We start from the raw sequence: 18,955 nt of genomic DNA on the forward strand, positions 1-18,955 counted from the left end.
TAATTTTTTTTTTTTGTGGAGGTTTTTTTTTTTGTTTTGTTTTGACCATTTTTTGTCTTTTTTTTTTGTTGGTTTTTTTTTTTTTTTTTTCCCTGTCCTTTCTTGGTTTTCCATAAAACTTCCCGGAAGAAATACAATATTTACAGGCAAAATAAATAGAACAACACACCTGATTTCTGCTTCACCTGCTGGCAAACAGTCAGAGGTACTAGGGAAAGTTATGGCTTGTAGGGGAGCCCCCCCACCCCGTCCCCCTCGGGCCCCCCCAACGCGCCCCCCAATGTCACCATGGGCTTTGCATAAGAGCCGGGCAGGACCCGCAGAGGGGGGTCCCCGTCCCCGTCCCCGAGGGGTCAGCAGAGGGTGGGCACCCCCGGGGGGTCGGCAGAGGACGGGCACCCCCAGGGGGGTCAGCAGAGGATGGGCACCCCGTCGGCGGTCACCAGGCGGCCCGTGGTGGGGTCGTAGGTGCCCGCCAGGTAATAGAGGTCCTGGCGGTCCTGGTACCTCCGGCCCCGCGTGAGCTGCTCGTAGTGCTCCCGCCCCACCACCTGGCACTTGTGCGAGATGGTCTGCACGTCGTTCTCGTCCTCGTGGCACGACTGGTACAGCGCGTTCTGTGGGGACAAGGCACCGTCACGGCTATGGCACGTGGCCACCTGGCGCGGTACACGGCTACCTGATGTGGTTTGGGTCTACCCGGCCTGGCGTGTGGCTACATGTCATGTGGCTACGTGGCACAGTGTGGGGCTGCCTGGCACGGCTCACGGCTACCTCACACGGCGCGTGGCCGCGCGACACGGCACACGACCACCCGGCACGACGTGTGGCCACCTGACACCACAGAGGGCCCGCCTGGCAGAGCTGCCCCCGCCCCACCCTCACCTTGCCGTCGCTCTGGCGCTTGCCCAGCTTGGTCTCCTCGGGGTGGTAGAACCACTTGACCTTGACCACCATGTTGCTGGCCCAGGACTCCCACATGCTCTCGATGCGGCCGATGTAGGGCAGGTTGGGCCTCCCGGCCGACAGGAACACGGCGCAGTCGCCCACGCGCAGCGTCTCCTTGCCCCGCACGATGGCCTTGTAGAACAACTTCCGTGCCTTGCCCTTCATGCCGCGCCGCTGGGGGGAAAGGGGGCTCAGGGAGGGCACGGGGACCCCCAAACCCGCCACCACGGGGAGTGGGGGAGAGCAGCACCCAGAGTGGGAGTGCCCACGGCACCCGGGCAGTGCCCTGGGCCTGAGGGACACAGCTGGGGCCACCAGTGCCCAGGGGACACAGTCAGTGTCATCAGCACCCCTGCATCTGTGTGGCACAGCTGGTGTCACCAGCACCCAGTGCTCAGCAACCACTGCTGTCCCCAAATGCCACGAGCACTTTTTTCTGGGCACCTGAGTGCCAGCATGGGCATCCACATGTCACAGCCAGTGTCGCCAGCACCCCGAGCACCCCACACCCCACCAGGCACCCCTGTGCCCCCTGCACCCACAGCCCCACACCCCAGGCACCTCGCTCTGTGCACACCTCCGCCTGTGCCCCCCGCCCTGAGCCCCTGGGAGTTGTGCCCACTCCTCCCCTCCCAAACCATGCCCAGCAGTGAGCGCCTGTGGCTGTGCCGAGCTCCGGGTGCCTGCGGAGGGTGGCAGGGTGGGTGCCCGCCTTACCTGCGTGGGGTTCCCCGACCACCTCCAGAGCTGGCGCGCGGGCAGGAAGGCGGAGATCTTTGGCCGGTTTTCCACCGAGGGCAGGCGCTGCCGCCGGGAGAACTCTTTGGCTTTGGCGAAGCTGAGGGCCTCCTTGCGCTTGAGCTTGGCCTTGGGGCCGGCGGCGGCCGCCTTGGACAGGAAGCAGCGCTGTGGGGCAGCGCCCTTGGGCCGCAGCGCGTCCGGCTGCGCCAGCAGCGCCGGCACCGGGTGCGACAGGCAGGTCTGGAGCAGCAGCGCCGAGTCCTCGTCCTCCGAGCTGTAGGAGGAATCCTCATTGTCCGAGGAGCACAGGCTGGACGTGGAGATGGAGCCGGAGCTGGAGGAGGTGGAGGAGCCCGAGGAAGAGGAGGACACCGAGAGGCGCGTCATGAAGCGCGAGGGGACGTCGGCGCCCAGCCCCGCCGCGTCCTCGTCCTCGTCCATGTCCGAGTAGGAGCTGTGGCAGTCGCTGTCGCAGTTCAGGGTGAAGTCCCCGTGCCCCGAGTACTTGCGCAGCGCCAGCCCCACGGGCAGCGGGTGCGTGGCCGCGCGGCCCCTCCGCTCCCGGCCACCCAGCCCGGCGTGTCCGTAGCCGTGGCTGCCCAGCGGCCGCTCCAGCCTGGCCCCGAAGTCCTTCTCGGCCAAGAGCAGCGCCTTGCACGTCTTGTTCTTGGGGGACGTCACCCCTTCGTGGTCCAGCTTGACCAGGAACTCTCCGCCCGCCGCCTTCCTGCGCCCGCTCCTGCCCACCTCTGCCTCCAGCCGCTCGGCCTTCTTGGAGCGCAGGAGCTTCTGTGCCGCGGGCAGCACCAGCCCGGTGCTGGCACCAAAGGAGCCGTAGGAGCTGGCGATGCGGCCAAAGGAGTCGGCACCGAAGGCGTTGCCGAAGACGGGGGCGGCGAGGTGGTGGTGGTGGTGGTGCAGCGGGAACAGGGTCTCCTTGGCCCGCAGCTTCTTGGCACTGCCGTTGACCTGGAAGAGGTTCTGGAGCACGGCCGAGCCCTTGTTCGCCGCCTTCCTCTTGGTCTGTGCCATGGCTGCCCAGCTGAGCAGGGACCCCCCACGCCGCCCGGCCGTGGTGTCGCTCAGTGCCGGCCCCCGGCCCCCCGACAGCCCCTCCATGGCTTTGCCTGTGGGAGAACGGGGTCAGGTGGGCCAGAAGATGGATGGACGGAGGGAGCATCCCAACAGCCTTCCCCACGTCCCAGTACCCCTTTCCTCATCCCAGCACCTTTCCCTGCAACCCAGCACCTATTCCCCAACCCAAAGCTCTTCCCCACATCTCCACATCCTTTCCTGTATCCCAGCACCTTTCCCTGTATCCCAGCCCTCTTTTCCCTATTCCAATGCCACTCCTTGCATCCCATCCAGGCAGGTAGTCCATGGGCGCTCCTTGCCCCCCCATACCGCTTTTCTCCTTGCCAGATGCCTTCCTGCTGGAATTCCGGGAGGCCTGGGGGCCGTGATCCGGGCACAGCGTGGGGGGCAGCGCTCCAGGGGTGCCCACGTCGCCGCACGCCCGCTTTGCCCGCCGGCAGGAGCTGGACACCAGCAGTGCCGGGGAGGGCTCGGTGCCTGTGGGGGGAGCAGGGGGGTCAGGGCGGCTCCGCACCCCACACTTGCCCCCCCTAATCCCGTGATCCCACCCCGGCCCCTCACACTGGATCTTGAAGTCGGGGGGCAGCAGGCGGATGTTGGACACGGCGATGTGCCCGGTGTCGCCATCGTCGAACTCCACCAGCACGGCCTCGGCGTCCTCCTCCTCCTCGTCGCTGGAGGAACCTGCAGCACGGGAGGGCTGTCAGGATGGGCAGGGACCCCCTGACACCCCCCGCCCCACAGCCTGCTCCCTGCCCAGCCTCACCTCGCACCACATTCCCTGGGTACAGGCACCGGGATTTCTGGCTCCAGTAGGCGCAGACGCGGGTGCCGGGCGGGAGGCTGCGGCGCGACTGCGGCCGCACGTCCAGGACCTGCAGGGAGCACCGTGCTGGGCTCTCCCCAGGGTGGGGACCCCCACCTTGACACCCCACCCTGACCCCCCACAAGCCCCCCACTCACCGCCTCCTGCAGCAGCTGCTCCTGTGAGTAGATGCGTTGCCGGTTCCCCCTCTCACCCTCGATGATGATGCTGTAGCTGGAGAGGGGGCACAGAGGGGGTTCAGCACCCACCTTTGGCACCCCCCGCAAGGCTGGGACCCCCCCCTGGCGCTGGGACCCCCTGGAGCCCACACTCACATGTCCGGGGGCTGGATGGTGCGGACGCTGCCGGCGTAGAGCAGACTGTCCTCCTTGGGAATCAGGATGTGCAGCCCATCCCGCAGGTCCTCCTTCTGGATGGCGCAGGCGTGGGGGACCTCCCCACGTGTGCCCCCGGCTAGGCAGCCCCCCAGCTCCTCCTCCTCCTCCGAGAAGCTGCTGTTGTCGTCGAAGTCGAAGTCGTCCTCCACGGTGAAGCTCTCCAGCAGTTTGCTGACTGCCCGGCCCTTGCACTGCAGGAGGGGGCAGGGGTGAGTAGGGGGCCTAAGGGGGCTGTGTCAGGGTTGGGGGAGGCCACCCCGGTTCTCACCTGCTTGGTGGCCACTTTGCTCTTGACCTTGGCCAGCTTCTTGCCCTTGCTCAGGATGGTCTTGGCGCTCCGGGGGGAGAGGGCCAACGAGAGCGCCCCATTCTTGCGCTACAGGAGGAGGGTCAAGACTGGCTGATGGCCTCCCAGTGTGACCCCAGCCCGCCTGGGGTGCCTCCCACCACCCCAATCCCTGTAGTGGTGCCTCCCAGCTCTACCAGCACATAAAGACTGTGCAAAACCTGCACCCACCCCTCGGCACTCCATGGTGCACCCTCATGATGCCAAGGGTCCCACCAGTGCTCCCAGCACCCCCAAACATCACAGAACCCCCAGACCCCGCATCCTATGGTCCCAGTGGTGCCCACCCCAACCTCCCCAGCCTATCCAAACCCCGTATCACACCCTCTGCACCTGTGGGCCCATCAGCACCCTGCAACTACCCCAGTACCCCAAGCACCTGCACCATCTCATTGGAAACCCCAATAATGGCAGCTCCCTCAGCCCCTGCAGGCCCCGGTCCCATTGGTGCCCCCCAGCCCATCCAAATCCCACACCCAGCCCCTGCTCACCCTGAGGGCTGCCTGCAGCCCCTTGCTCTTGCGGGCGCCCTTCTTGCCCCTCTCTCCCAGCCGAGCCCCCTCATCCCGCGGCCCCAGGAGCCGGGGGTCGGTGCCCCCGAAGAGGCTGCCAGGGGGTCCCGTGGGGCTGGGGCCACCAGGGGCTGGGGGCCGCAGGCTCTCCTTGTTCTTGGCCTTCAGCTTCTTTTTGCTGCCCTCGGGGCAGCCCCCGGCCTTCCGCCGCCCCGGCACCTTCTCCAGCTTCCCGGCACCCCCCGGCTTCACCGGCCGCCGCTTGATCTTCACCTCCCCCTCGGGGCTGCCCAGGCGGCAGGGACCTGTGGGGACAGGAGTCAGGGCACCCCACAGGAGTGACGGGGTTTGAGACACCCCACAGTTGCCCACCCAGCCCTGGCACATGGTCCTCGGCTCTATGCCCCACGGCATTCCCAGGGTGATGCCATTACCTAGCAGCCCCTGCCTTTCCTTCTTCTTCTTGGCCTTCTCGTTGGCCTCCATCTTCACCACGGAGGACGGGGAGGGCCCCAGCACAGCCACCGGTCCCGTGGGCAGAGACAGCCCTGGCTCCTCATCCTCGCTGTCCGTGTCCCCCTCGGGCTCATCTGCAAGGGCAGGGGACAGCAGTGAGGGACCCCTATGCCCCCAGGGGTGGCCCCAGCACCCCTAGTACAGGATGGGGTGAGCTGGGGTCTGGTGTGACCCCCACTCCTGTCCTAAACCTTCCGGAACCCCCGTGCTGGACACTGAAGCCCCATCCCATGCTGAATCCTGCACCCCCAGCCCCATGGTTGGACCATGTATCTCCATGCTCGTGCTGCACCCAGCACTCCCAGCCCAGCCTCTGAACCTCCATTTCCACGCCAGACCCCAACCTCACACCCCCATCCCAACCAGATCCTCATCCTGACCACGCACCCCACCCTAATCTCGCCCCGCCATTCCCATCCCAGACCCCAGCCCCTCATCCCAACCCCACCCCCCCACCCCTGTGCCCCCCTTGCCTCTGAAGTGGGGGGGCTGCCGGGGGCCGGGGTCCTGCCCCTGGTACTTGGAGCCCTTGGAGCCCTTGGGTCGGTTCAGCTTCTTCTGGATGCGGGTGCTGGGGTTGGGATCCCTCCGGCGGAAGGGGCTGAGGCCGGGGGGCAGCCCCTTGCCCTTCACCTTCTGCTTCAGCTGCAACACCCCATCAGCCTCCACACAGAGCAGGGGACCCCGCTCTGGGGGGGCTCGGGGGGTGTCAGGGGGGGAACAGGACTCTCCAGATCCCATGGGACTCACCGGGGAGCCCTGGAGGCTGCCGAAGGTCCCCCCTGACAGTTTGCTCCTCTTCTTCTGGGGCTCAGGGTCCCCCCTCAGCTCGGCACACAGCAGGGACAGGCTGGTCTTCACTGCCCTGGGGAGGGCACAGCGTGGGCACGGTGTCTGCAGACCCCCCAGAGAGGTCCTACACCCCGTCCCAAATGGATCCCTGGCTGGTTCCTGCACCCCCACAACTGCCACCTCCGCGCTCTGCTCCCCACCCCTACCAACAGTTTGTGACACAAAACCTGGAGATTAATTTCTTTCCCCTTTTCCATCTAAACTGTGGCCCCATTTAGCAACAATTTAACGAGGGGGAAGGCTGGGACCCCCCAACATTCCCACACACCTTCCCAGTGCTTGGCTGAGCACACAGCATTTACAGAGGACAACTATAGGAATGGGGAATGGGATGCGCCAGGCAGGAAAAGCGGGGTGGGAAGGGGGGTCACCCCATGCCATGGGGCTCCATGGAATGCTGTTCCCACCCAGACCCTCCCATCTTCCATGGGAACGAGCGGATGAACCCTCCCAAACACGGCAGGGGATTGGCATGTGATGGAGGCGGCGTGGGGGGGTGCAACAGGGATGTAATGGGAGTGGGGGGTCCCCGAGCACACTGGGAAGGTCAGACCCCCCGACCGAGGGGGTCCGTGCCACCGGTGACTCACTTGACCTTGCGGCTCTCGGCCCTGCCCAGAGTGCTGGAGTGTTTCCTCTTCCTCGGCCGCCCCGGCCCGCGCCGCGCCGGGCTCCGGGAGCTCTCGTCACGCCTGGAAAACCGGGGGCACCGTGAGCAGAGCCCCCTCCCCACCAGGCTGAGGACAGGCCCAAACTCATCACACGGATTGACTGCCAAAGCTGCCCCTGCCCCGCCCCAGCCTCAGGAAGGGGACGGAACAGGACGTACTCGTGGTCGTGGCGCCGCTGGAGCCTCACCAGCTCCCGCTGCTTCTCCTTATAGCGGCGCTGGAGCTCGGCCAGGCGCATCCGCACCTCCACCTCCTGCGTGTTCAGCTGCTCCATGGCCGCCTTCAGCGGGCACACCTGGGGGGCCGGGGGGGGTCTGGAGGCCGCTGGCACCGCTGGCAGTGCCAACAGCCTCTGCCGCAGGGTTGAGGCCAAGCACAGCTCATCCCACCTCCCGCCCCCCCGGGGAGACACTCACGGCCTTGGTTTTGGGGGTCCAGGTGTACTTGCGGCGGGGGACGCGGGCGCGGGGCGGGGGTGAGGCGGGCAGGGGGCTGAGCGCGGGGGGGCTGCCCTCCCGCCCCGCCGCCTCCACCAGCGACCAGGCGGCCGCCACCGTGGCCAGGTTCTGCAGGTTGAAGGCCAGCAGCTCCTCATCCTCGCCTGCGGGGACAGGGCAGGGTCAGCGGGCACAGACAGCCCAGGCTCCACGCTGGCAGCAGACCCTCCGCTGTGGCCGGGACGGGCATGATGTGCCCCACCGGGCCACCCCATCCGTGGGGAGTGGGATTCCCTGGCCACACCCCTGTCCCATCCTACCGACCCCTCTGTGGGGAGTGGGACGCCACAGCCAACCCCTCACCCCACGGTGTTCCCGTTCCGCACCCAGCAGGGGATCCCCCGCCACGCTCCCACACAGCCGCGGGAATGAGGACACGCCAGGACAGTGCGCGGCCATCCCTGCTGGGGCCCCTGGGATTCCCTGGGGAAGCCGAGCCGGGAGGGAATCCCGGCGCCTGCCTGGAGCCAGCGCTGGAGCAGAGCCCCGGCTTCGAGCAGGGCACGGCACGGCAGCATGGCACAGAACGCAGCCCACCACACCCGTGGAACAGGGTGCACTGGGGGAACTGGGGTGTACTGGGGACAGCTGGGGGTACTGGGGTGCACTGGGGGCACTCAGAGGCATTGGGAAACACAACAGGGTACTGGGGGGTACAAGGGATGACTGAGGTCACCAGAGAGTACCAGGGGTCACCAGGGATGCCAGTACCAGCAGGCACCAGGGTCACTGAGGTGATGGGGGTACCCGGGGTCACCCACCTTCCCTGGCCAGGTCACAGCGGCGCCGGCGCAGCTCCAGGTCGGCGAGTTCGCTGAGCAGGGCGATGCCGGGGATCCCTGAGGGGTGGGGGGCGGGCGAAGGGGGTGCAGGGGGAGGTTCCTCAGGCTCGTCCAGTGCTGGCAGCTCCCCCAGGTCGATGCCGGCAGCGATCAGAGCCTCCAGCCCACCCAGGCAGCCCTGGTGTCCAACAGGGACATCACCATCCTCCTCCTCATCACAGCTGCCCTCCGACTCCAAGCCATCGCTGTCTCCTTCCTCCTCCTCCTCCTCCTCTTCCTCCTCCTCTTCCTCTTCTTCTTCCTCTTCCTCCACCTCCTCCACCTCCTCCTCCTCCACAGTGGGGGGCAGCTGGGAGTCCCCTGCCCCGGGCACGGGGTGCTGCTGCTCCGGCTGCTCCGGTGCTCCCTGAGCCACCTCCCGGTGCCCCCCGAAGGGCTCCTCGGTGTCCCCCGTGGCCGGCGCTGCCCCTCGCTCCCCGCAGAGGGGCCCCGGGGGGAGCAGCAGGTGGTGGTGGTGCAGCAGCACCCCGGGACCCTCGGCCGGGGGGTCCCGCGGGGGGCCCGTCTCCCGCAGCGCCTCGGCAGTGGGGCTGAAGGTCCGGGACTGCTCGGGCTCGGCGGGGGGTGACCCGGCGTGCACGGGGTCGGGGTCTGCCGGCTCGGCCGAGTGCGCCGCGGGGTAGCCCATGGCGGCGGCGGGGTAGCCATACCCGGGGGGCAGGTCTGCAGGCAGAGGGGGGTGATCAGCAGGGACCCCCCAGTATCCCCCAACCTCCCTCCTCTTCCTCGATGCCCTGGACTCACCTGGCTCCAGGGGTTTGGGGTAGCAGCGCGGGGGTTGCCCCTCGCCCCGCGCGTCCTCGCCCTCGCTGCCCTTGCTGGGGGCGGGCAGGGGGCTGTCGGCCGGCGAGCGGGGGGCCACGGCCGGGCTGGCGGCGGGGCAGGCGGGTAAAGTGCAGGGGGCCGTGGGCAGGGTCACCGGGCACTTGGCCGGGTGCCGCAGGGCTGGCGAGTGGCAGCAGGGGGACAGCTTGGGGGGCGCAGGGGCCGCCGAGGTCAGGCCCTTGGTCGGGGGGTTTAAGGCAACTGCTTTGTGGGAGGGTTTGAGGGGTTTCTCGGGACCCCCTTCCTCCAGCTCCAGGGGCTGCTCCTCCGTCTTCCGCTGTGGGAGACAACGAGAGGACACGTGTTAACCCCTGCCCCACAGCCTGGTCCCTGCCCCACAGTCTGGCATCCCACAGCCCAGCCCTGCACCCCACAGCCTCATCCAGCCCCACAGTCCAGATCAATGCCCCAGACTCCTGCCTAACCACCCAGCCCAGCACCCTACAACCCCACCCCACATCCCAGTCCCACATCCCTGCCAAGCCCCTGCTCCTCTGCCTGTCCCCAGCCCTGCCCCACATCTCCCCAAACCCCACATCCAGCCCCACGTCCCCAACCTCCATCTCGCCCTGCATCCTCCAGCCAGCCCCACATCCCATTCCACCCCCAGCCCCCCACCATCCCCCAGCTCCCTGGCACCTGGCCGTGTGCCTGGCGCTGGATCTCGAGGGCCTGGGCTGCCCGTTGCTGCTGCTGCTGCTGCTGTTGCTGCTGCTGAAGGGCGTAGAGCCCCTGCTGCCGCAGGAACTGCGACCGTGGGTACACGGGCAGCTGCCCCGTGTGCTGCAGGTGGGCACTGGGACCCCGGCCCGGGTACATGGGGGGCCACAGCGACGCCTGGTCCATCACGTCGGCTGCAGAGTGCAAGGGATCAATTGAGGACCCACTCTGGGGTAACCCCTCAGACCCCAGTGGTGTCCAACCCCAGCCCTGCAACCCTGGCAGCACCAGAAGGGACCTGCATCTCCCACCCCTAGGCCCCCAAAAGTACCTAAAAGGACCCCAGTCTCTCACCCCTGTACCCCATGAAGCACCTGCAGCCACCCTGCACCCCCAACAATATCCACAGAAAACCCACTACTAACCCCCAAACCCCCAAAAGTAACTCCAGTGACCCCCATCTCCCACCCTACACCCCCAAGGACCCCTTCTCCTCTCCCCCAGCCCCACCCAGCCCCCAGGACCACCCTCCCCAGCACAAGGTGGGGGTCCCAGCCTCACCCAGCGTGTGGGGGGTGCTGTGGGCAGGGGGCTCTGTGGGGAGGATGACGAGCTGGGCGGGGGGGTCCTGGGCGAGGGGGAACACGGGTTGCATGGCACTGGGCATGGAGGTGGGGAAGGCGGGGGGCAGGTTCTGGTGCAGCGCAGGGTGCCCGATGCCTGCAGAGATAGGGGGAGGGGGGTCTGTCAGCACCCCACTGCGGGGGATCAGCACCCACTCAGCCCCCCCAGAGCCCCCCACTGACCATAGGAGTGCCCCCCCATCCAGATGGAGGGGCTGCGGGTGCGGGGCAGCCAGTGTGTGTGCGCAGGGTGGGCGTGGGCGGCGGGGTCCCCCCCCAGCTGCCCCGCCGGCAGCGACGAGCCCCCCGCCATCATCAGGTGGGGGGTCAGCTCCCCGGGACACCCCCCCGACGGGTGCATCCGGGCAAACTCCACCAGGTCCTTGTTGTCCCTGCGGGAAGAGGAGGATACACAGTGTGGGGACAGCACCGGCATCACCATCCCCTGCACCCTCAAAAAGGACCCATCTCCCATACCTGCATGACCACCAACACCCACACGGACCATCAGATCCCACCATGCACCCCTAAGAGCACAGGAACCCCATTACCCTTCCCCATACCCCCAAAAACACCCAAAGGGACCCCCCCTCCCAACCCCACATTCCCAAAAGGATGTCGAGGGTCCCTCATGTCCCCCTCCCTGCACCCCAGGGACCCCCACCATCCATCCCCATTTGCACCCCAGGGACACTCATCTCCCCCCTGCCCCCAGCAGCCTCCCTGATTCCCCCTCACTCACTGCAGCAGGATGTCCCTCCCGGGCAGCCCCAGGCGCTCCTCACACAGCCGGCCCCGCTCCTCCTCAGCCTCCAGCTCCATCAGGTGCACGGGGCGCGCGGTGCCCGCTGCACGGGGACACCACGGTGGCATCAGCGTGGCACCACCAGCTCCTGCCGCCCCCAGCCCCCTCTCCAGCCCTTACCTTTGACTCCGGTGGTCGCCCTTTGCCGCCCAGTGCCCCCGGTGCTGCCGTTGCCGTAGGGCTCGTGGCGGCCCAGCGTGTCCTTCTGCCGCGCCACGGCCACGGCGATGCCCACGGGCGGCTGCCGCACCTCGCCCTCGGTGCCGCCGGGGCCCAGCGCCTCGTGCTCCCGGCCGCGGGCACAGTCCGGCCGCTCCAGCTCCAGCTGCCCTTTCCCCGACGGGAACTTGGCGTCTTGGTGGGCGCAGCTGCCCTTGGAGCCTGCCAGCCCCACGAAGGGGGGGCCCTTCTGCCCCCCCAGCAGGGCCCCGTTGCTGTACTTGAGCAGGTTCTTCATGGCCGAGACCTCGTCAGGGGCGTTGGGCACCTCCTGCGCCCGCACCAGCCCCGCGCCAAAGGGGTCCAGGTAGGGCCCCCCCTTCCTCTCCTCTGCCACAGCCAGGGGGGGCCCCTGGCTCTGCACCCCCCAGGGGGGTAGGGGGTGCCCGTTGTAACCCAGGGTACCCAGCTCCAGGGGTTTGCGCTTGCCCTCGGCCACCTCAGCCTCGGGGTGCTGCTGGTGCCGGATCCGAGCCACCTTCTGAGCCGGGGGGTCCTTGGGGGGGCCCTTCTCTAAAGTGCAGCAGGAGGGGCCGACACGGATGCCCAGGGGCTCAGGGCGGGGGGCGCGGGAGCAGTCGGGTGCCGGTGGCACCTCGAAGTAGCCTTTCTCCAGCCCCCCCTTGGGCGCCGGGCACCTGCCGGAGAAAGGGGGTCCCTCGGCTGCACCCCCCCCCAGGTACTCCAGCCCCTTCAGCCGGGTGCCAGGAGCCCCCCAGTCCAGCTGCCGCTCCGCTGGCCCCTCGGCCTTCAGCGGGTGGTGGAAGGGGGCACCGTAGGGCTCGGTGCCCCCCTCGGCGTGCCGCTCCTTGCCGTCACCTCGCTCCATCCCGCCGGATTCCGCCTGGAACGAGCGGCTCTTGTCCGTCGGGGGTCCCACCGAGGGCACCAGCGTGGCCCCGCTCAGCTTCAGCTCGCGGGTGGGGGGCTCGGGCAGCGGGCACAGCACCTCGGGGCCGGCGTGGAGCGGGAGGCAGGGGAAGGAGCCGGCGGCGGGCACGGCGTAGGACACGGCGTGGTGCAGCATCTGCCGCCGCTCCACGGCCTCGCCGTAGGGCTGGGGCGCCTCGGGGACCCCCGGTTCCCGCTCCTTGGGGGCGCAGCGGGCGGCGCGGGGCAGGGCGTTCCCGGCACAGCTGGGCAGCGCCGCGCGGGCACCGTCACCGTCCAGCCCCTTGGCACCCAGCAGGCACGAGGCCAAGGGCTTGGGGCGCCCATCGCTGGAGCCCCGCGGCGGCACCCCCTCCTTGCAGTGCCCCTCGGGCGGCACCGGCAGCACCGCCTTGTGCCGCTCCTTGGGGTCCTCCTCGGGCAGCCGCTCCTTGGGGTCCCCCTTGCCCCCCTTCTCCTTGCCCACCAGGAAGCGCTCGTAGTCCTTGGGGGTCTTGGGCAGGGGGCCGCTGTCCCGCTCCCGGCTGCAGGAGCCGGCGGGGGGCCCAGGGGCAGCGCGGGCGATGCCGGGGAAGCCGTGGCTGGCAGGGAGCAGGGGGGGCTGTGCCGGAAGGTTCCGCAGGTAGAAGTTATCTGGAGGGGAGGGTAACGGGTGAGACCCCCACAGACCCCCCGCCCAACCGGTGGCCGTGTCAATGAGAGGAGGAGTGGGATGAAGGGACAGATGCCCACCACCCCACCCGCTGCCCAAGCACCGGGCACCTGCTCTGACACCAGCACTGGGACAGGAACTGTGAGCCCCCCACCCCTGCCTGGGTGGGGACATGCACCCCCACAAGGGCCCCTGGTACCCTGGTGGCCCCGGTACCTGCCTTTCTGGCTCTCGTAGAAGCGGTGCTGGCCGTAGAGCACGTTGCCGTTGCTGTGGTGGTCCAGGTGGCCCATGGGCAGGAAGGTGGAGGCCAAGCTCCCCGAGAAGCGGGGGTACCCCGGGGCTGGGGACACGGGGTCAGCGGGGCTGGGGTGGCACCTCACCCAGCACCCCAGTCCACACCACTCCAGCTGGGAACACCCTGCAGAGCCTGCCATTCCCTCCACGCTGGGACCCCCCACACCCTCTGGGAGCCACCGGGGAGGGGGCTGAGGCCCCCCCAGCCTCGTGTCAGGAGCGGCCGTGCTTGGCTCGGCTCGGGCGGGCTGTCCGTCGGCCGCGTGCGCTGCCCGTCCCCGTCCCCCCGTGCCCCCCCGAACGCCGGGAGCCAGCTGGCAGCCGGTCAAACTACCAGCCGGGCCGGCTGCCAGGGCCCCGCGCCAGCACCGCCGCCCCGCTCCCGCTCCTCCGGCACGGTGGGGACGCCAGCAGGATGGGGGGGGCAAGGGGAGTCAGCTGAACCAGGGCTGCCCCGGGGGTCCCCACGCTGTCACCTGCCCCATCATCACCAGTGACACAAGCTGGCCCAGCCTCAGCCCAGCTCCCGGGGTGGGGGTCTGCAGCTCTGCACGAGCCTCTCCAGACACCCCAAACCCCAACTGTGGGGGCTGAGCCTGGTTCCCATGGATTCCCAGAGTGGGACTGAGGGCACAGTGCTGCTTGTACCCACATCATCATCCCGAAGCAGTTGCCCAGGGAGCCTGGATCCCATCCATGCAGGCACCGGTGGGACATGGCCACTCACTGGCACTGGGTAGAGCCCTGGCCACATCTTGGCCACCCACAGGGAGCCCCCGACCCACCCTCGTCCCGGCGTCCACTCACCTTCGTGGGAGTGGGAGAACCAGATCTGGGAGGTGCCGGAGTGGGGCCCGCAGAAGGCTGGCTCTGGAGGGGAGGCAGTGGGGCCGGCGGGGTGGCTGGGCCCCCCCGAGCCCAGGCTGCTGCTCAGGAAGCCCCCCATGAAGGAGGAGGGGGGGGCGCTCCCCATCAGGCTGCTGCCGGCTGTGGGGAGAAGACACAGTCAGGGGGGTCAAGGACACTGTTGAGGGGGGTGAAGACACAGCTGGGGGGGTTGATGTAGTTGGGGGGGGTCGAGGATGCCGCTGGGGGGCTGCGCAGGCTCTGCTCGCACACGTGACCTGCCGTGCCCCCTCGTGCACACACGTGTGCACGTGGCTCCCAGGGGGCTGTGCAGCCCACCCGGCACCGGTGCATCCCCTGTGCACACACAGCCCTCCCGAGCAGGCATGTCCCTCCTGTCATAGCGTCCCTCGTGCACGCACAGTCCATGAGCACACACAACCCTTGCATGACCACCTTCCTCGTGCTCCCATGGCCCTCGTGCATGGATGGCCCTTGAGCACCCACCACATCCCTTGTGCACGCACGACCTGTGAGCCACACATCCCTGGTGATCATGTCCCCCGTGACCACAGCCCTCGTGCACACACGTCCCCCGTGAGCACACACGGCCCTTGTGCCATCACAGCCCTCGTGCCCCTCACGTCCCCCAGCCCCACGGTGCCCACACATGCACCAGGGTGTGTCAGAGGCAGCAGAGCCGTGCAAGGGGCTCTGGTGCCCTGCTCTGTGCGTGCCCTGGGAGCACACGGGAGGCTCTGCACACGTGCGTGGCTCCCCACGCAAGTGCTCCCAGTGCTGGGACAATCCCGAGGTCCAGGGGCCCACATGTACACGTGTGTGTGTGTACACATGTGTGTATGTATGTGTATGCACATGTATGTGCACACATGCGTAGGGAGGGGCAGGGGCAGCTCCCATCCTGACCCCGCCACCTTCCCCCACTGCCCGGGGGGGCCCCCAGCACCCCTGGGGAGGCCCATGGCCGGCGCTCCCCATCCCGCCCCCCATCCTGCTCCCATCCCGGCCAAGCCGTGAGATCATGGTGGAAACTTTGGAGCCGGTGTCCAGCGACCGGGTGGGGGGAGCCAGGATGGGGGGAGCTGGGATGGGGGGAGCCAGGATGGGGGGAGCTGGGATGGGGGAGCAGCTGCCCCTCACTGCATGGCCCCACTCCCCGTGTCCCCGTGTGCCGGTGTGGCCGTGGCACGGCTCGGCACGCGTGGCGTGGCGTGGAGCGCGGGCTGGCCACCCGCCCGGCCGGGGCAGGAAGCGATGCTTTGCTCTCTAAGCCGGCCCACGCTCCCCGGCTAATCCCGCCGGGATGCCTCTGGGATGAGTGTCGGGATGTGGTTTCAGGCAGCTTCGCTCCTTCCTCCGCGGAGGGGCCGAGCTGGGCAGGGCCGCGTGGGCCGGGGGCACGGCCACAGCCCTGGGAACCGGACACGCACCAGGACAGGATGGGTGGGCACATCCCAGCGTGCCAATGCATCTGGGGGGGATCCCTGTCCAGCGTTGCCCTGCAGCCAGCCCACCCTGCACCCCCGCCATGCCGGGGGACGCCGTGCAGGCGTGGAGCCGGCAGCGTGCCGGGCGGTTGTGCCGGGCGGGAAGCCGAGGTTTCCAGAACAAGACTTTTCTGGAAGCCGTGGAAAGGGCTGGAAAAAATAACCCCCCACCCCGCCCTGATGGCGGCAGGGCCAGGGTGTCCTGGGGGGCCATGGGGCCGCCGCTCCCCACCGCCCACCCGCTGACTCACGGGTCCCCCGGCGCGCTCAGCCAGCACCGCCATTCCCACATTCCCACCCACCTCGCAGGCCTGCTCGCCACGGCCCCTGGCACACTTGTGCTCTGCCACGGCTCACCACGGAGCACGGGCAGGGAGAAGCCCCCATCCTGCCCCCCCCAGCCACGGTGACAGTGAGGACAGGGACAGATCCTTGAGAACGTGCACAACTCGTGTCACCGATGAGCCCACAGCATCGGAGCAGCCCTGGGCCACAGGTTCCTGAGACCGTGCACAACTCATGTCATCGATGAGTTGGCGGCATCAGAGGAGCCCCGTGCCAGGATGGGCACAACAGCACGGGGCTGGTTGCCAGCAGGGGACAGATGGGCTGCGGGGTCCCACCCTGGCCCCCCCTGCTGCCCCCCGGCAGCGTCACCCTGGGAACTCCCTGGCCGGGCTCCCCAAGGCCAGTGCCGTGACTCAGCCCCGCCGGCATCGCTCCCAGCTCTGGCATGAGACTTCCCTTGGCCCCAAATCCACAGAGAGTCACACGTGTGACAAGAGTGCCAGGTCTCAGCACGGCCGCAGTGCCAGCGCCAGGGGACTGTGGGCGCGGGCAGGTCACCGGGAGGACCTTTGGGGGGCTACAAGAGGTGCTCCCTCCCTCCAGCTGCTCCTCGCCCCCGCTCCAAGTGCAGAACAGATGGGAATGTTCTGGGAAGGCAGAAGTTTCAGGGCCGGGGTGTGTGGGAGGGGCTGTGGCCCCAGGGGGGTTGACCCCGTGGTTGCTTCAGGGTCCCCAAGGCGGTGACAGCCCCCGGGTCCCCGCAGTGGTGGCGGGGGGGACGTGCAGAGGGTTGGGTTTCTCCCTCAGCTATTTCAGGGCTGGAACATTCCTAATGGAGCCGGGGCTGCAGGCGGAGGGCTGGGAGCTGGCAGGGACCCTCATGCCACAGCCGGGCACCCCGGGGGTTCCCTGAGCCAGGTGGGGGTGGGTGCAGCCCCCAGCTCCCCCTCCCCACCATTCACAACACGCACGACCCCTTTCAAAATCTGGCAAACGGAGTAACCAGGCTCTGGCTCCCTCGGTGCTGTAATTCCAACCGAATCCATATTGTTACGGCACTAAATGAACGCCGTGATGGTGAAACGCTGCCGGAACGTGCCCGCCAGAGCCAGGGGGGCAATCCCAGCGTTATCTGGTGGGTTATCTGCTCCAGAGGGCCACAGGCAGCTGTCCTGGCTGGAGCTGCTGCACACTCAGCGCTTGCACGCTCACCAGGGCTGTGTGTGCCCAGCAATCACCAGGGTGGTGCACACTCCTGGCATGGTTGGCACACTCTCCTGGCATGGTTGGCACACTCTCCTGGCATGGTTGGTGCACATGTGTGCTCAGTGCAAGCTGCCTGCACACATCACTTACACACCCACTGCACGACTTGCACACCCACCACACAACCCGACACGCACTTGCCGTGCAAAACCATTTCCGGAGCACAGGGAAGCCAGGGAGGGTCCAGCCCTGGGGGTCCCGATGTCCCACCCCATTCCTGGTGTCAGATGTCAAGCATGTGGACCAGCCCCCTGGGGAAACCCCCAAAAGGTGGGGACCATGGTGACCCCGTGTCACTGAATGTCACATGTGCAGGGTCCCAGGAGGGAGTGACTCCAAGGGGCTACCAGGACTCATCCCCCCCTGCTCCCTCCAGAAGGGGCCCCAGTACCCAGCGGGGTCAGACCCTGCCCTGGGGTGATGTTGCGAGGCAGGTGGGGTGCAGGCAGGGCCAAGGGGGCTCTGAGGAGCTGGGGGTGTCCCAAGCGGCCCCCAGATTCTCTGCGGAGCCCACCCCCACCCCCAGTGTCCCCTGGGCAGCAACGAGGGCTGGCAGCAGCTGCCTGTCCCCCCAGGGCCTGGCACGTGGTCGCGTCTCCGCGTGGATCCAGCTCATGACTAAGGAACAGTGGAACCACTCGGGAATGATTCTGCAAGACCCGGGGTGATCCAGTAGGATCTGGGGATCTGCACATCCCGCTGCTCCCACCGGCCACGTGTGTCCCCCTGCCCCTCATGCCTACCGAGGAGCAGCCCAGGTAATCTCCAAATCTGGTTTAACTTTGACACTCACTCTGGAAATGCACCGTACACGGCGGCACGGCCGGGTTGGCTCAGGGGGTCGGGGGGAGTGAGGAGCCCCTGCAGCAGAGCCATACCAGAGCCGTACCAGAGCTGTACCAGAGCCGTACCAGAGCTGTGCCAGAGCCGCACCGCGGCCTCCAGCCCCTCATGAGACCTGTCTCCAGGGAAGCAGCGATGCGGAGCGGCTGCAGTGCTGGCACCCGGCCCTGTGTCCCCACCCGGCCAGAGGTGCTGTCCCTACCTGCCCCCCATCACCCCCACACACATCCCCCCCCAAAGCCACGTCAGGGAACCGCACAGCACCCGGCCTGCAGCATAATCCAGGGAGGGGGACAGGTGTGGGAGCACATCCAGCCACCAACTCACGGCCCCGGGATGCGCACCGGGATGCAAACCCCACACTGGGATGTGCACCGGGACCTGCACTGTCATGGCCAGGCTGCACGCCAGCACCAGGCTGCACCCTGGCACCGGCACGCACACCGGCACTGCCGAGGCCAGGCTACAGGTCAGCACCGGGATGCACACCGGGATGCACAGACACCCCCGGGGTCAAGCCGCCCGCCGGCACGGCCACGCTGCTCCCGGCAAAGCCGGCGCCACCGCTCCCCAAGGCCGTGTGCTGAGGGCTCGGCCACGGTGACAATCAGCCCAGAGCAGTCACAACTCCCCACGAGTCCAGAAAAACATCCGAAGGACAAAAATCACAGCCAGGCCTCAGTGTGGCTCAGCCGGAGTTTCCCACTCCCTGGTTGTGGCAGAGGCACTGGGACCCCCGCCCCGCTCGGCACAGGGCGTGCCGGGGTGGTGGGACCCATCACAATCGGGGTGTGGGGGCTGCACCCGGTCTGGGTGGGCTCAGGGAGCTCCGGGGGTCCCTGATCCCCCAGCACGAGGCAGTGCCACAGCCCCCCAGCCCCCCCTGCCATCATCCACGCACTGTCGGTGCCAAACCTGACGCCGGTCGGAGCGTTCGGTTCCAGCAATGCGCGGCCCTGAGTTACGGCTTTAATAAAATCAAGGAAAACACTTTTATCTCCCATTCCCA

At 68.0% G+C, this 18,955-nt stretch overlaps 1 protein-coding gene across 1 annotated transcript in view; it reads right to left on the reverse strand.

The window, feature by feature from the left end:
* Positions 1-81: 81 nt before the first annotated feature.
* Positions 82-18,955, reverse strand: part of BAHCC1 (BAH domain and coiled-coil containing 1) — a 22,135-nt gene continuing 3,261 nt past the window's right edge. Inside the window, exons 2-27 of the mRNA XM_027904165.1 lie at positions 14,003-14,182; positions 13,119-13,241; positions 11,257-12,879; positions 11,074-11,179; positions 10,515-10,723; positions 10,270-10,428; positions 9,688-9,902; positions 8,968-9,325; positions 8,465-8,886; positions 8,143-8,428; positions 7,301-7,485; positions 7,043-7,179; positions 6,804-6,905; positions 6,112-6,226; positions 5,835-6,006; positions 5,280-5,435; positions 4,825-5,150; positions 4,256-4,363; positions 3,925-4,178; positions 3,748-3,823; positions 3,551-3,659; positions 3,346-3,468; positions 3,094-3,261; positions 1,666-2,816; positions 886-1,122; positions 82-617 (exon numbers count right to left, since the gene is read on the reverse strand). Coding sequence (XP_027759966.1) covers positions 411-617; positions 886-1,122; positions 1,666-2,816; positions 3,094-3,261; positions 3,346-3,468; positions 3,551-3,659; positions 3,748-3,823; positions 3,925-4,178; positions 4,256-4,363; positions 4,825-5,150; positions 5,280-5,435; positions 5,835-6,006; positions 6,112-6,226; positions 6,804-6,905; positions 7,043-7,179; positions 7,301-7,485; positions 8,143-8,428; positions 8,465-8,886; positions 8,968-9,325; positions 9,688-9,902; positions 10,270-10,428; positions 10,515-10,723; positions 11,074-11,179; positions 11,257-12,879; positions 13,119-13,241; positions 14,003-14,182 — 7,307 coding nt within the window. The 3' untranslated portion in view covers positions 82-410. The remainder of the gene's footprint in view (positions 618-885; positions 1,123-1,665; positions 2,817-3,093; positions 3,262-3,345; positions 3,469-3,550; positions 3,660-3,747; positions 3,824-3,924; positions 4,179-4,255; positions 4,364-4,824; positions 5,151-5,279; positions 5,436-5,834; positions 6,007-6,111; positions 6,227-6,803; positions 6,906-7,042; positions 7,180-7,300; positions 7,486-8,142; positions 8,429-8,464; positions 8,887-8,967; positions 9,326-9,687; positions 9,903-10,269; positions 10,429-10,514; positions 10,724-11,073; positions 11,180-11,256; positions 12,880-13,118; positions 13,242-14,002; positions 14,183-18,955) is intronic.

The sequence above is a fragment of the Empidonax traillii genome, unplaced genomic scaffold (assembly GCF_003031625.1).
Source record: "Empidonax traillii isolate 1590-97213 ecotype Southwest subspecies unplaced genomic scaffold, ASM303162v1 scaffold1015:size517714, whole genome shotgun sequence".
NCBI lineage: Eukaryota > Metazoa > Chordata > Aves > Passeriformes > Tyrannidae > Empidonax > Empidonax traillii.